This window comes from Schistocerca serialis, chromosome 2, assembly GCF_023864345.2.
Source record: "Schistocerca serialis cubense isolate TAMUIC-IGC-003099 chromosome 2, iqSchSeri2.2, whole genome shotgun sequence".
Taxonomy (NCBI): domain Eukaryota; kingdom Metazoa; phylum Arthropoda; class Insecta; order Orthoptera; family Acrididae; genus Schistocerca; species Schistocerca serialis.
Genome location: NC_064639.1, coordinates 278,293,757 through 278,308,826, shown reverse-complemented (window position 1 = coordinate 278,308,826; position 15,070 = coordinate 278,293,757). Strand labels below are relative to the sequence as shown.

The following is a 15,070-nucleotide window of genomic DNA, read 5'->3' as shown; positions in this document are numbered from 1 at the left end:
CCCCTTTACATAGAAGCGAACACTGGCGAACATGCAACAGCGAACGAAAATTATTCCCTCTGGTGCAAGCGCCATGGGCGCGTTTGCAAACGGTATTCAGTCGTGTGTTCTCTTCGCATTCGCTTGAGTTTGCTCGAGGTTCGCTGGTTGTCGGTCTTTAAGCGAACGATCAAAGGATATTTGTGTGCTTTACGCTTCGGTCCCGACAGTGCAGAAAGCTTTCGTCTGCCGACTACTCCTCTATGGTTGTTGTTGTTGACACGAATTGCGCCATCGATGGTGTGGTCTGAAGAGAGTGTAATCTTGCTTCTAGAAGAATAGACGAGGGCTATTCGGAAAGTAAGGTTCGATTGCTCGCGAAATGGCAACCACAGTGAATATCAAAAATGTTTTATTTGCAACAGTTAGCTATAACTTCCAGTTAGTTCTCTGCATACTCGCCGCTCCGACTGAGACATTTGTCTTAGCATTGTACCCACTTTCCAATACCCTCATCATAGAAGGCAGCCGCCTGTGCTTTTTGCCATTTCTCTACGATGATCTGCAGCTTGTTGTCTGTTTCAAAATCTAGCCACCGGTTCTTGTGAGCAGTGATAAAATTCAGAGGGAGCCAAGCACGGTCTGTATGGTGGGTGACGAAACACTTACCACCAAAAACGCTGCAGGTGCGTCCTCATTGCCTGCGCCCTGTCTGGCCCCGAAATGTCATGAAGAAGGAAATGCATGGCAGTTACGTTATGTGGGCTGCACAAAATCGAGTGAAACCTCTCACAGGCACTCTTACTTGGCGAGAGATACGATTTTCTAGGCATCTTTACGTCTCATTGTGCGCTCTGTACGCGATCGGCGAGCGTATTAGAAACGCTGTTCAACACATCTATGCAAAGTTTCGTCAGAAGTTCACAGTAGTTTCCATATCTCTGGGGTTCAACAGATCCACAGTAAAAATGGCGAAGCAAAAGAGATACGATTGGCAGAAAATTAATGAAGCGCTCTAAGGTCCTACTGGGTATGCGCAAGAAATAAAATAAATTCATGGGTGCTTGCACCAAGCGGGAACGTAATGGAGAAGCGCAAGCTTATTCATTTTACTAAAAAGAAAGGCAAATTAAAATTCCTTGATAATGGAAAGGATGTATTATGTTGATTACAATTGAAAATATACGAAGGGCATGATATTTCTCGTTGCTGACCTTCATGGTATCTTTAATTACACGGCTTACGTATCACTATTATGTTAGAAATTTTGGATGATACATAAAAATGGGTTACTCGGAATTATGCTGTCTGCCCTCTAACAATTTATATAGCGGAATTTATAAAGTGACAGATCATATTTATATTTCTTATTTCATTAATCATATTTTACTGACATTATCTTCCTTTATGTGATTTAATAAAACCTTTGAAGTGCTTAGCATACCTCATCATGTTACCTTCCATTAGGGAAGTGGGTGCACTCAGCGACTGTGATATAATTTATAAATTATAGAGCACAGAAATCAGTCGTCCTTTTCTTTGCAGGTTTTATTTGGCAAATCCAGATTTCGGCTAGTGCCTAGGCATTATCAATGCACTATTTTCTAGTCTCGATGCATGCCAGAAACCTGTTGTTCGGGCGTCAGTCACAGTTCTTTGAATACAGTAGACTAGAAAATAGTGCATTGATAATGTGCAGATTATTAGTGCCAAAAAATATAACGCAGCGTCCATAGGCCATGTCCGTTATATTTCGTGTTATCTTGCTTTCCCTCCCGTGTAAACGCTAGTTCACACGTGCAAGCGAATGATACTGAACACTCGCGAATTGTCTGCGAATGCACGTATGCTTGTGATCGCTTTCATTCGCCCTGGTGTAAAGGGGGCTTCAGTGTAACAATAATGTAAGCAAACCCTTAAGTTCGTCTGCCTACCCGTACGCCTGAAGGCTATCAGTCTGTGCTCTGCTATTGTACCGATCAGGCCACTTACTCTTGAAGCTATACAGATTTCCACAATGTCAGTCGAAAAAGTGTATACGGTTCTGCTTTACGGAGAATTTCGCCAAACCGTTAGAGCACTGGTGCCGCTGTATGTTGAACGATGCTTTCGTGCCAATCCTTTACTGTTACCCTTTCGTATGTTCATTTATTAGCCGTTCAGCATGTTTACCATGCAATTGGCTCCGTCAAAATACATTTTACATATTCATAAAAGTATAGTTGTTACATTTGCAAACATTACTAAAGAAAAAGAAAAATCAGGAAACTGGAACTGTGGAGCATAAAACACGCGAACTAAAAGAGCTGCAACTGATGAGGGAAATGCAACAATCATTTTAGCAAGGGTCGCACACTATCTACATGTCACTACGAGAAATCTTGAATCTGCGAGTGGGATCAGTTAACGGAGTGTTCTGCGAATACTACATTCGCACATGTTTCATCCTTTCCACATTTCACTCCCTCAACAGCTTTATGGCATTTAATATCAAAATCAGTTACAGATTTAGAAACTATGGGCAAATCAATCTTCGCAATATGCTATAGATCTCAATCCGCGCTGGCTGAGAGATATGTATAAACAACGATTTTTTTTTGTGGTGATGGTGTTTACAGCTCCTAACGCATATGTGTGACTGGAAGACAACCTGCTGGGAATAAGACAATTCATGCAGTAATAACTCGAAGGATGTCTCAATTCTTCCGCGCAGATAATTACAGACCTTATCTACACCGACCGTAAAAAAATCGCAATTCCAAAAAATAATCACTGTAGAATAAAGAAATTTCGGGAATACATTTGTGTAGGAAAAGATATTTAAGTGATTAACATTGCAAGATCACAGGTTAATGTAAGTGCGACATAAACCATTGCAAATGTGAAATGCAGGTACATTAATAACCGGAGTAAACACCAGAATGTTGAATGTAAACATGCAGAAGTGCATTCATTGTGTTTGCCGGATGCCAGTTTGTGGGATAGAGTTCCATGCCTGTTGCACTTGGTCCGTCAATACAGGGATGGTTACTGCTGTGCTGGAGTTGTACGATTATGTCCTATACGTGTGTGATGTCCTTAGGCTAAGTTAGGTTTAAGTAGTTCTAAGTCTAGCTGACTGATGACCTCAAATGTTAAGTCCCATAGTGCTTAAAGCCATTTGAAGCATTTAATACAAGTTTGCTTCTTAATGAGATGATTATGACAGCATTTTAAATTTATAAATTCGGGCAATACTTATATGAAATATTGAAAATCAAATATTTGTTAAGCCTGGAAGCCGTTAGGTAGGGAGCCTGCAACTAGGGCTGTACGCCATGAACGGGATTAGCCATTTAGAGATATACGTAGATAATCCCTACATATGTAAACTACGATCTCAGTTAACCTTGCAGTCGGATATTGTCGGGTATATTCTTTTTGTAATAGGTGTTATATTGCATTGTTGTAAATTGGATAATGCTATCTTTCATCAGATCATGTCGAAATTTTGTCCAAGTCATTCCACATTTCCTTATGAGTGTAAGATAACAGGATCATCAGGGAACAGTCTGATAGTGCTGCTGACTCTATGTGATAAGTCGTATAGTTATTGCGAACATCTTTCTACTACGATTACTTGAGGGGCATCCAATGTTAACTTGGTTTCTGTTGAACATACGCTTTGCAGTATAACACACTGATTTATATTGTTAAAAAATTTCACGGAGAGAATCGCAAATCTGTGAATATTCTCCGTGTGACTGCATGTTGGTTATCAATCGACGATGTGGTGGCACAACGTCGAACGCCTTTCGGAGCTGTACCCCTTTGTCCTGCATTGACTGTTTGCACAAAAAACAGTTTGTAACCTCCCAACAGTTTATTTACGTAACCTCGCAATAAAAAAGTGACTAACCTCTCAATAAAATTGTGACTCATATATAACCTATCAATAATTAACTGACTGTGAATCTAAACTGGTAATCTGGACGTCATGGCTCTGAAGAGTCATTCTGAATAGACTGAAAATTCTTACCTCAATTATGTCGCCGGATAACGCGTATATATATCTGCTCCTATAAAAAAATTTTATGGCACAGCCCAGTGGAATGCTGGCCGCTAGATTTGTCATGTATAAAAAGAAACAACTGATTTTTCTTTACGGTAATTGGGATAACCATGGATAGGAGAAATTTGTAAAATCTTTAAATTCAGATGAATGATTGTCAAAAGTTAGTTTTCTAAGAAAGATTATTATTAAAAGATTTTTTAAAAACATTTACATGGGACTTGATATAACAAAAGTACAAAATCAGTTGTTACAAATTGTTATAAATAGTAATTTTTGGTTTTATCTTATACTACATCGCACAGGAATCACCATCGCTCTTCACGACCGGCCCCCGCAACTCCATACAAGACACAAGTGCTCTCTGTGACCTATACAACTAGACAACTGCTCTCTAAGAGCGATCTGACCCAACCGCCAAACTACGAGCTACTACTACTACTACTACTGCTGCTGCTGCTGCCGACACTGCCTTCTGGTCTGCGATTCTATTGTAGCTTATATATCGCAGGCTGCGCGTGAGCATTCCATCGAAGTTACATCTGCTCGAGTGCGCTAGCAATAAATTCCTCATTCATGGACTTCTTACAAGTGAATCAGTAATTGTAAAAACAACAGTAGTCCAAAATAATAAATTTTTCAGGAGAAGCAAAAAACTGTATACAGGCTAAATAATGGACAGTAGGATAAATCCATTAATTTTAATATTGACTGTGTATGTTAGGTATGCTTTAACAATAAATCAAAGTACTTTAAATGTAATAACTTCGCATGAACGATTTTTTTTAATTGTACGGACTTATGTTGTTATTGCAGGATGGACAATTTGGACTGACATTTTAACACCAACATTTGTTTATGTTATCAAAAATTACTTTATTGTATAAATTTAATATACAATATTATTTATACGTTGTCTAATATTGTTTAACAGAGAAATTGAAAAATATTGTTAATGTATGCACACACTGTATGGAAAGACTAAAGATATGACGATGTAAATCGTGACATTAGGAATTAAATTTCTTATTTCACGTCACAGGACAATGAAGGATTAACACTACACTATACAGGTTATTTTACACCAAAAATTTATTATGAATCATCTTCAGGAGTGTCCACAGAAGGCCACTCAGTCAATTCCAGATAAAAGGCTTTGTGCTCATCAGGAATATATTGCATTAATTGTCCCACATCTTTAAATTTTTTGACATTGATTGCAACTTTGTTATTATATGCAATTCCTGCAGGCAACTTTGGTTCTGTCTGTAGTGAATGTCGCAATTAAAAGCGGTGTTTTACGAGACCGTCAATATGATAGTAACAGTCAACTTTACCTGGAAACATTTCACTGTGATGGAAGCTCATAAATGAGGGCACTGTGAATTTCACTTTACTGCTTTTGTCCACATTCGTCCCATAACTGTCGTCAGACAAACAGGATCGATTATAAAATTTGGGCTACCATTTTTTGTAACCCAAAACCTCTTCCATGGTAACAAGCTTTACATTAATATTTTGTTTTTGGATGATGTCACCATACATATATCCTGTCTTTTCTTCTTATCACCCGCTTTATGGAAGCAAATGTACGATCACATGGTAAAAATGAATGGCCACGCACAGTAAAATGCTGGAATACATCTTTGAATCTGCCAGAACTTACAAGGCAGTTCATTACCCTAACCACTACGTTGTTCTTATTTTGCGCAGGGCACCCATCCGAGAACAGGTGTAATTCAGTAACACTATCAGGTATCTCCGTGTTGATATAATCAACCAAAAACGAACATACTTTGTTAGGTCCTTTGTGGGCAGTACCTTCGTGGTATAGATATACCTTGGATTTGTTACTCTTTAGGTCTGTAATACAGAATGCATTAACGTTAATTTGCCGTAAATAAAAAGCTTCCTGTACTGGGAGCTTAGGCAACTGCAGATTTTGCATATAATCGAAACACAATGCTACCACATGGTCATTTTCTGCACACTTCTCCTTAACAGCACCCATCTTTAAATAGAATTTTTTGCTTATTCTTTTATGTACCATGGGTTCCGCTACGGCCACACGCTTTGCAATATCGTTCAATGATGGACTCTTAGTCTTCACTGGAAGTGACTCAACAGCAGCACGTATCGATTTGCGGCCGCCCAAAGCGTAAGTTAAAACGCTCATTGAAAACCCTTAAATAAATTCCATATGACACTCTGGTATGAGGATATAACTTCATGACAGTTCGTACATACTTTTTACAGATAATTCAGGATTTAAGTAATATATTTCTTTGCTTGAATAATGAGAGATTTTAGTAGGGAATGTTTTAATATGATCCTCAATTATCGATAGGACTATATGTGGTGTTGCAATGATTAAAGCAGTACATCCTCTACTGTCACATAGGCGAACATTATTTTTCACACAGTTACAAATTCGTCGCACACGTTCATTTCTAATGCCAAAAAGGCTACAAAATGCCTTTTTGCACACTTAGACCCGCCCAGCATCTCCAGTTACCACGTGATATCGATAATTTAGTGCTCTTGGCTTAGGCTGGCCATCACTTTTCCGGAGTCTTCTGCGTACCACGTTTTCTTTTTTGATCAGCCCTGCAAGGTAACCATCTTGTGTGTTCTTACTCTCAAAATCGTGAAATTTAGTGAATATATATATATCTGTTCATGTTCAGAGATCCTCTTGAAACACAGTTTCTTACATCTGAAACATATTAATACACGAATACCATTGTCAGAAAATGTAAAAGAGTTGCAAAAAAATTACTTACGTAAAATCAATTATTTTTTATTGATAGAGTAAATTATCCATATGATATTTACGTACCATAAAACTTAGAACATATGGGAACCTCTAAGAAGTAAAAAATACACAGACAAGAGATTAATTCACATAGCCTTTGAACTTACCCACAGTCACGTCCTATTTTTACAGCATTAATTTCTTTTCCACTATGATTCACGTAACCAATTCCCTTCGTTCTGGCAGCTTTTATAACATTTCTTTTATATAGTTCCGGTTGCGCACCTCTCTTCTACGACATTGTGCATAGATAATCCAAAGAAACGTGTTCTATAAACAAAACTAAACGACAATGTATACGCAGCTGCTACAACAGTGCACACAGGTAACAAGATCACAGGCGTCAGATGTACTGCCATCTGGCATGCATTCTATTCACTACATGAAACATGATCCGAGTATGTTCGTTTGGTGCTGCCATCTGCCATTTCTTGCAATAATAAGTCCTGGACTCATGTTGTTACTGCAAAGAACACGAAAAACTGTATGCCTGTAAAAGCACTAATATGTGTAAGACAAGTGTGATTTTTGCATAGATGCTGCACCTAAGTATCCTGACGGCTTCTCTGCATACATCTAATTTTTGCCAAAAAGTGGACATGTTTGCGTGGTAGAGTAATTATTGAGTACGATTACGTGGAGACAGAGTTTGTACAGCCATCGACGACATAGTGTAACTGAGGCGGAATAAAGGGAACCAGCTCACATTCGCCGAGGCAGATGGAAAACCGCCTGAAAAACCATCCAGTCTGGCCGGCACACCGGTCCTCGACACTAATCAGCCGGGCAGATTCGTGCCGGGGACCGACACGCCTTCCCGGTCAGGAAACAGTGCGTTAGACCGCGCGGCTAGCCGGGCGGGCTCCCGTAATACATTGTTGAATGAAACGAGTGCTAATTCAGATATACGTGCAGGAGAACGCCTGTAAAGTTTTAAAAGCAGAAGAGAGATTGAACGAACGTGACTTTTCCCACTAATGCCGTAGTGTTTAATAACACTTCTTCTTAGTCACACAGATAGTTCCAGCCCAAACAAAATTTCTGATATAGTTTATAAAGCATCACGAATAGCAGCGCGCTGTGTGAGTTTAGTGACGTTTTCAGACCTGTGGCACCTTGCTTTGGGTAAACACTCGAAAACTGTTGTATAACTCATTGTAAGAAGAGGTTTCAACAAATGATACAGCCTCACTGGAAAAACGTCACCGTCATTCAACGTATTTATGACTGTGATGCCCGTTGTGAAGAAGATGTAGGAGAGAGGTACTGGCAGAAATCAAACTATGGAGCGGGGTTGTCGGTCGTGCCTGGACACAGGTGATAAAAAACATTGCTACGCAAGGCAGTGTTTCGGGTTTCATTCCCAGGTCCTACAAAAACAGCTTTAATTTGCCAAGAAAGTCACTTCATCATGAGTCATTCAACATTTTCGTATCTTGCGCTTCACGTTATGTTACGAATCGCATCTAAAAAGCGTCATTATTTATTTTACACAGTTTGCCCTTTCCTATACCTGGCTATGTTACTTCTCGAGTTGTATGGAGGCAAGGGTTTACCGCCAGTATCAGAAAAACTTCTAGATGAAAATGGTGAAACCATCATTTGGGTTGTAGCTGCATTACTTTTTAAAGAAGAATGAACACTCACAAGGGGAGGCCGCCAATTGTGAAATTCAGTTTCGATTCATACTGCGCATAATAAAAGCTCATGGCCAAAGGTGTAATGTGGCAAAGCACCAAGATGCACTTCTCAGCCGTTGTCGAGAAAATCGACAGTTAAAAGAATCCGTTGCGGTGAAATGCTCTCTACGATTAATAATTTTCTACAGCGTCGTGGCGCAGCGGAAAGCGCTCGGGTTCGTAATCTGAAGGTCGCCGGATCGAATCTCGCGCCATGCAACTTTTTTTTATTATTAGTTTTTTGTAATTCATATATGAATTGCTTATGCATGTTGGTGAAGGCAGATCGCTCTCCAATTGTACCGCCTCCATTTTTCCCTTTTTTTTAACAGGGTGTACCAAAGCTCTCCCGTCCGCACTGATTTTCGACGATGTTATAAGTTGCGCTAGGGACCGTATCTACCTTCTTTCGAAGTTAGCACGCAACTACGCTGTTATGCGGCGGCACGTTTCGGCCCATTCAACATCTGTCCTTCAAGTGTAACGAGCGATTAACGGAGTTTATATTTCATACCTGCCACAGCAAATTTGTGTTCGTGGTGTCTCTATTCTAATTCGAACGTTTGACTTACGCTATACGTATTCGTTTCGGAATATCGTTTCTACGTCTTCCGTTAACTATTCGTGGATAACATTATGAAGATAATTAATAACATTTGTGAAATACAACTTTGTTTGCGGAAAACATAATGATGTTCGAAGTCGCCAGTTTTTCCACGACAAACGACTTTCAACAACTTATTATATGCATAATTGTTGCAACTGATTGCCGGGAATTTTATATATATATATATATATATATATATATATATATATATATATATATATATATATATATATATATATATATATATGAATTACAAAAAACAAATACTAAAAAAAAAAAAAGCTGCATGGCGCGAGATTCGATCCGGCGACCTTCGGATTACAAACCCGAGCGCTTACCGCTGCACCACGACGCTGCAGAAGATTACTGATCGTAGAGAGTATTTCACCGCAACGGTTTCTTTTAACTGTCGATTTTCTCTACAACGGCTGAGAAGTGCATCTTGGTGCTTTGCCACATTACACCTCTGGCCATGAGCTTTTATTACGTGCAGTATGAATCGAATCTGAATTTCACAATTGGCGGCCTCCCCTTGTCAGAACGAATCGACTGCACTTAGGCCCTACAAGTTGGAGTCAAAATAGTGGCGCAAAGTTGGGATCTTTCACTCAACTCTCTCGTGCATTTACACAAAGATACTACCCTTTTTCACGTACATCTACAGTGCATTTCTTATTTCTTGAAGTTGAGTAGATGTGAGTTCTATTTAAATATGTATATTTAAGCTCTGAAAGGGGTACACCCAAGTCTCCCAAAAACAGAGAATGCAAATGTCAACCAAAAAAGACTGCCCATATATCTCTGTCCACGCACCAGATATTTTCGTAAACCTAGTGTAGTTTTATTGCCGTTGTCTTGTAAGTAGTGCTCTATTATGACACTGCGTTCCAGTAATTTTTATTTAGAGTACATGCCGGCACGGTAACTCTGCGTGTTCGGTCAGAGGGTTAACTGCCCTCTGTAATAAAAAAACTGAGTTAATGGGTCAACGACGGCCGGTCGTGTGTGGCCGAGCGGTTCTAGGCGCTTCAGTCCGGAACCGCGCGCCTGCTACGGTCGCACATTCGAATCCTGCCTCGGCCATGGATATGTGTGATGCCCTAGTTAGGTTTAAGTAGTTCTAAGTTCTAGGGGACTGATGACCTCAGATGTTAAGTCCCATACTGCTCAGAGCCATTTGAACCCTTTGATCAACGACGAACTGAACGGGTGTTTTGCGACGTCCGCCCCGAACGAAAACGAACAAAATGAGATTAAAAAAAAAAGATAGCTGAGTGGTCTGCTTGAGGATTGCCGTCCTACGGGCCCGGATTCGATTTCCGGCTGGGTCGGGGATTTTCTCCGCTCAGGGACTGGATGTTGTGTTGTCTTCATCATCATTTCATCCACATCCGGCGCGCAGGTCGCCCGATGTGGCGTCGAATGTAATGAGACCTGCACCCTGGCGGCCGGACCTGCCCCGCAAGGGGCCTCCCGGCCAATGACGCCACACGCTCATTTCCATTTTCCACACCGTTACAACGTTCCTTTTCACAGATCGCGGCTTCCCGCTAAGGCAACCGAAGAGATAACAAAAAGCAACAGAAAGCATAGACAGAAATGTCGTGGACTGTTAAAAAAAAATTGGAAAAAAAATCGAAGCGAGGGTAAACCACAAGTATCTTAAAGTAAAACCGAAAATTTTTTTCGTGGTATAAAATGCAAATGCCCACAGAATAGTAAAAAATAGAAACAGAACAATCGCGGATGAAGATTCTTTTAAATTTCTGTAAAATAAGAAACTAGCGTTGCCGGAGTATCTGGAGGGTCTGTTATAAAGATTTACTTTATAACATACTATTGCTTTCGGCACCTCACGCACTAGGTGAGACCGCAACATGAGACGTTGATGAGGTTGATGTGCTGTGAGAGTTTGCATGTGCAAATGCTTGACGAAAAGCTTACAAATACGACCCATAACTAAGGAGGCACGCTTTTGCTTGTTTCGGATAGCATTAACAATGGCCTACCTTTATCCTGTCGACTCTTCTTGCGAGGCCTACCACAGTGACGCCATGCCGGAGCAGAGCTTGCGTTATGGCAGCGCCTATGCCCGCGCTGGCGCCGGTAACCAGTGCAACGCGACCTGTGTACCTCTCCATAGCGCTATCGCAGCTCGTCTGGTGCGACTCTGCAATACACACCCGACTTGTCGCTCTCCGTATTCCGAAATAGCTGACCTTGCATGCACACTGGCAACTTTCTGTTTCGTCGCTGCTTATGCAGCGTGAAATCCTAATAGAAATATGTAGCACACTTCCCTCACTTGTTCGGTATATGGGATCCTGTTAGCTCACCATATACTAGTAGTCTTGGTATCGCGGGAACGTTCTATGTTATTTCATGCCGTCCTATATTTGACGTCTGCTACTTAGAAAAAAATTGCTACCAAAGCTGGGTCATCCCATTCCCTTTCCTCTATCGGAACATGACTTGATTTTATTGCATCTCATGATGCAGCTAAAATGCTGCGAAACCGGTCGTGCCTATAAATAAAAAATGGAAATGAGCGTTTGGCGTCATTGACCGGGAGGCCCCGTACGGGGCAGGTCCGGCCGCCTTGGTGCGGGTCTTATTACATTTGACGCCACATTTTTCTTATCTCATTTTGTTCTATCTTGTTCGTTGAATTTGTTCGTGGCGGACGTCCGATGTCACTCGTTCAGGTTGTTCGTTGATTCGTTCACACAGGATTTTTTTTTTTTTTTTTTAATTGCATAGGGTAGCTAAACCCTCTGACCGAACACGCTGAGCTACCGTGGCGGCTATATTGGGTGAGTTGCGCGCCGGATGGGGATGAAATGATGATGAAGACAACACAACACCCTGCCCCTGAGCGGAGAAAATCCCCCACACAGCCGGGAATCGAACCCGGGCCCCTAAGGACGGCAGTCCGTCACGCTGACCATCTTTTTTAAAATCCCATTTTGTTCTATATTGTAGGTTGAATTTGTTTGTGGCGGACGTCCGATGAACCCGTTCAGGTTTTTCGTTGATCTGTTCACTCAGTTTTTTAATCACAGAGCGTAGCTAAACCCTCTGACCGAACACGCTGAGCTACCATGCCGGCGACCATTCAGCTATCGGGGCGGACGTGCCTATAAATAGAGGACTTGCAACTGAAATGGTCTTGTCTTCAAAAAGATAGAACTATGGTGCAATAACATTCGAGATTTAGAGCTTTCTCTGATAGAACCGAGTCTTAGTAATATAAAAGAAAGGATAAATTTTAACAAAACAGTCGCCGGATTCTGTGACGACTCTATCTTCAATACGACATGTGTTAGTAGCACAGTGATGAGTGTCACAACACTTGAACTGCTCTGCGGAAATACTACATTCTGCTTGAATACAATAGTGAAGTTCAACGGCATGTAGTATGCAGTAGTTATACACAGATGAAGAAGTTTGCACAGGAGAAACTAGCGTGAGAGCTGTATCAAACTAAACTTCGTCCTGAAGACCACAAACAACAATATAATATAGCAATGCAATTATACACGGAAGTGCCAAATAAACTGGTATAGGCATGGGTATTCAAATACAGAGATTTGTAAACAGGCAGAATACGGCGCTGCGGTCGGCAACGCATATATAAGACAACAAGTGTCAGTCTTCAACGTGACAGAAGTGCAACCCTTCCACAGATTGCTGCAGATTTCAATGCTGGGCCATTAACAAGTGTCAGCGTGCGAAACATTCAACAAAAGATCATTGATATGGGCTTTCGCAGCCGAAGGCCCACTCGTGTACACTTGATGACTGCACGACACAAAGCTTTACGCATCGCCCGGGCCCGTCAACACCGACGTTGGACTGTTTATAATTGGAAACATGTTGTCTGGTCGGACGGGCCTCGTTTCAAATTGTATCGAGCGGGTGGACGTGTACGGGTACTCAAGCAACTTCATGAATCAATGGACCTGCATGTCAGCAGGGGACTGTTCAAGTTGGTGGAGGCTCTGTAATGGTGTGAGGCGTGTGCAGTTGGGGTGATATGGGACTCCTGATACATCTAGATACGACTCTGACAGGTAACGAGTACGTAAGCATCCTGTCTGATCACCTGCATCCATTCATGTCCATTGTGCATTCCGACGGACTTGGGCAACTCCAGCAGGACAATGCGACACACCACACGTCCAGAATTGTTACAGAGTGGCTCCAGAAATAATCTTCGGGTTTGAAACACTTCCGCTGGCCACCAGACTCCCCCGACTTGAACATTATTGCAACATGCTTTTCAGAAGAGATCTCCACCGTCTCGTACTCTTCCGGATTTACGGACAGCCCTGCACGATTCATGGTGTCAGTTCCTTCCAGCACTACTTCAGACTTTAGTCGAGTGCATGCCACGTCGTGTTGCGGCACTTCTGCGTGCTCACGGAGGCCCTACACGATATTAGGCAGGTGTATCAGTTTCTTTGGCTCTTTAGTGTATTGGAGATTGAGAGGTCGGCATTCGGCATTTATGGTCAATACACGCTAGAAAGCTAGACAGTAAGCTATTTATTGTGTTCCTAGAAGAAGAATTGTTTCTTGAAAATACTGTGGAAAACTATTTCTGGTTATTCACAGTTATGTGCTAGAATGGTGGAAGTAGGGGATCGCACTACCTGGCCTTAGCTCAGGACCTTTAGGTGTATGTAGTTTGTCCATGATCAGTTGGGCAACGCAGGTAGTAAGATGGGGTGCTAAAGATAGTGAATGCGTAGTTCATGCGCAACATAACAGTGAGGCAACAGCAAAGTGCAAGAAGGAAGGAATAAAAAATACTGAAAAAAACGAAAGGACAAATGTTTTGTAGAATGAGTCGTCTAAAAGTAAGAAATAAAGCAGAGTAGAGGAACATTTGGCACTCATTGGAGTGATGCTCGAAATCAAGTACAGCAATAGGATAATTCTTAGTCTATCCTACAGTGAACTTTAATTTCTGTCACCGCCTCATTTACTGTATGATTTAGAACGTCATTCAAAGCCACATAAATGTTTCTCTCGTCTGCTTTATTTCTAACGTTTAGGTAAGTCATTTCACAACACATTTGACAGGTATTTTTTCAGTTTTTTTTTTAATTTTCACGTTTCGTTCAGAAAGCATGAAATACATGATATTTTATTTCATTTTTAAAAATTTAGCATCTGATTCAAAGGAACCCATTTCAAAAATCAAATAACACACCAAAGCAACCTTTTGCAGGCAAAATAACTAGCCTTGGACAGGTGAACGCATGACACCATTTGCTTTCCTAGCATCTTCTGTTCTAGAAATATCCTGAATGTAGTACGAACTTTATTCGAAGAAAGCCGTTTCGATAGTTAAATACCACACTAATGTAACTTCTTATGCGAAAAATAGCTGGGCCTTGAGGCCACTAGCAGCACCCGTTCGTGAAATATTTTTCCCTCTAATCACTAATTAAATCTTTCTTAATTACTCTGAATACTTTCAACCAACTTTTTTTGTTTAAAACCAGACTTCACGATAGCCTAGTCTGATACACCAAGTGTCCACTCCCCACTCTTAGCTTGGATACGAAAATTCGGACAATATTTTACAGTGCAGTTTCTTGGGAGTCTTGATCCGCTGCGTTCAAACATTTGAAAAAAAATAATACTTCATCTTCCAAGTAGCACACAACAACCACTGCTTGGCAGAACAAGATAAGGTTGCAGTGTATGTATACACAGACGGGAACGTTGTGTAACGTGGACTCAAGCGAACTCTCTCTCTCTAGCCAAGGCCGTTATGCATCCAATTGCTGTGGCGCACGCTCCAGAATCTGCACATACATCTAACACCGCAAGACACCTTACAGTGTACCAGTTTCACGATCCCTTGATGCCTCAGAGTGTGTCCTTTCAACCGATCTCTTCCTTAGTCAAGTTCTGGCAAAAATTTC

General features: G+C 41.1%; 1 protein-coding gene across 1 annotated transcript in view; it reads right to left on the bottom strand.

Moving 5' to 3' along the window:
* LOC126455522 (dehydrogenase/reductase SDR family member 11-like) overlaps positions 1 to 11,272 on the bottom strand; it is a 65,388-nt gene extending 54,116 nt beyond the window's left edge. Inside the window, exon 1 of the mRNA XM_050091272.1 lies at positions 11,141 to 11,272. Coding sequence (XP_049947229.1) covers positions 11,141 to 11,272 — 132 coding nt within the window. The remainder of the gene's footprint in view (positions 1 to 11,140) is intronic.
* Between the last annotated feature and the right edge of the window lie 3,798 nt (positions 11,273 to 15,070).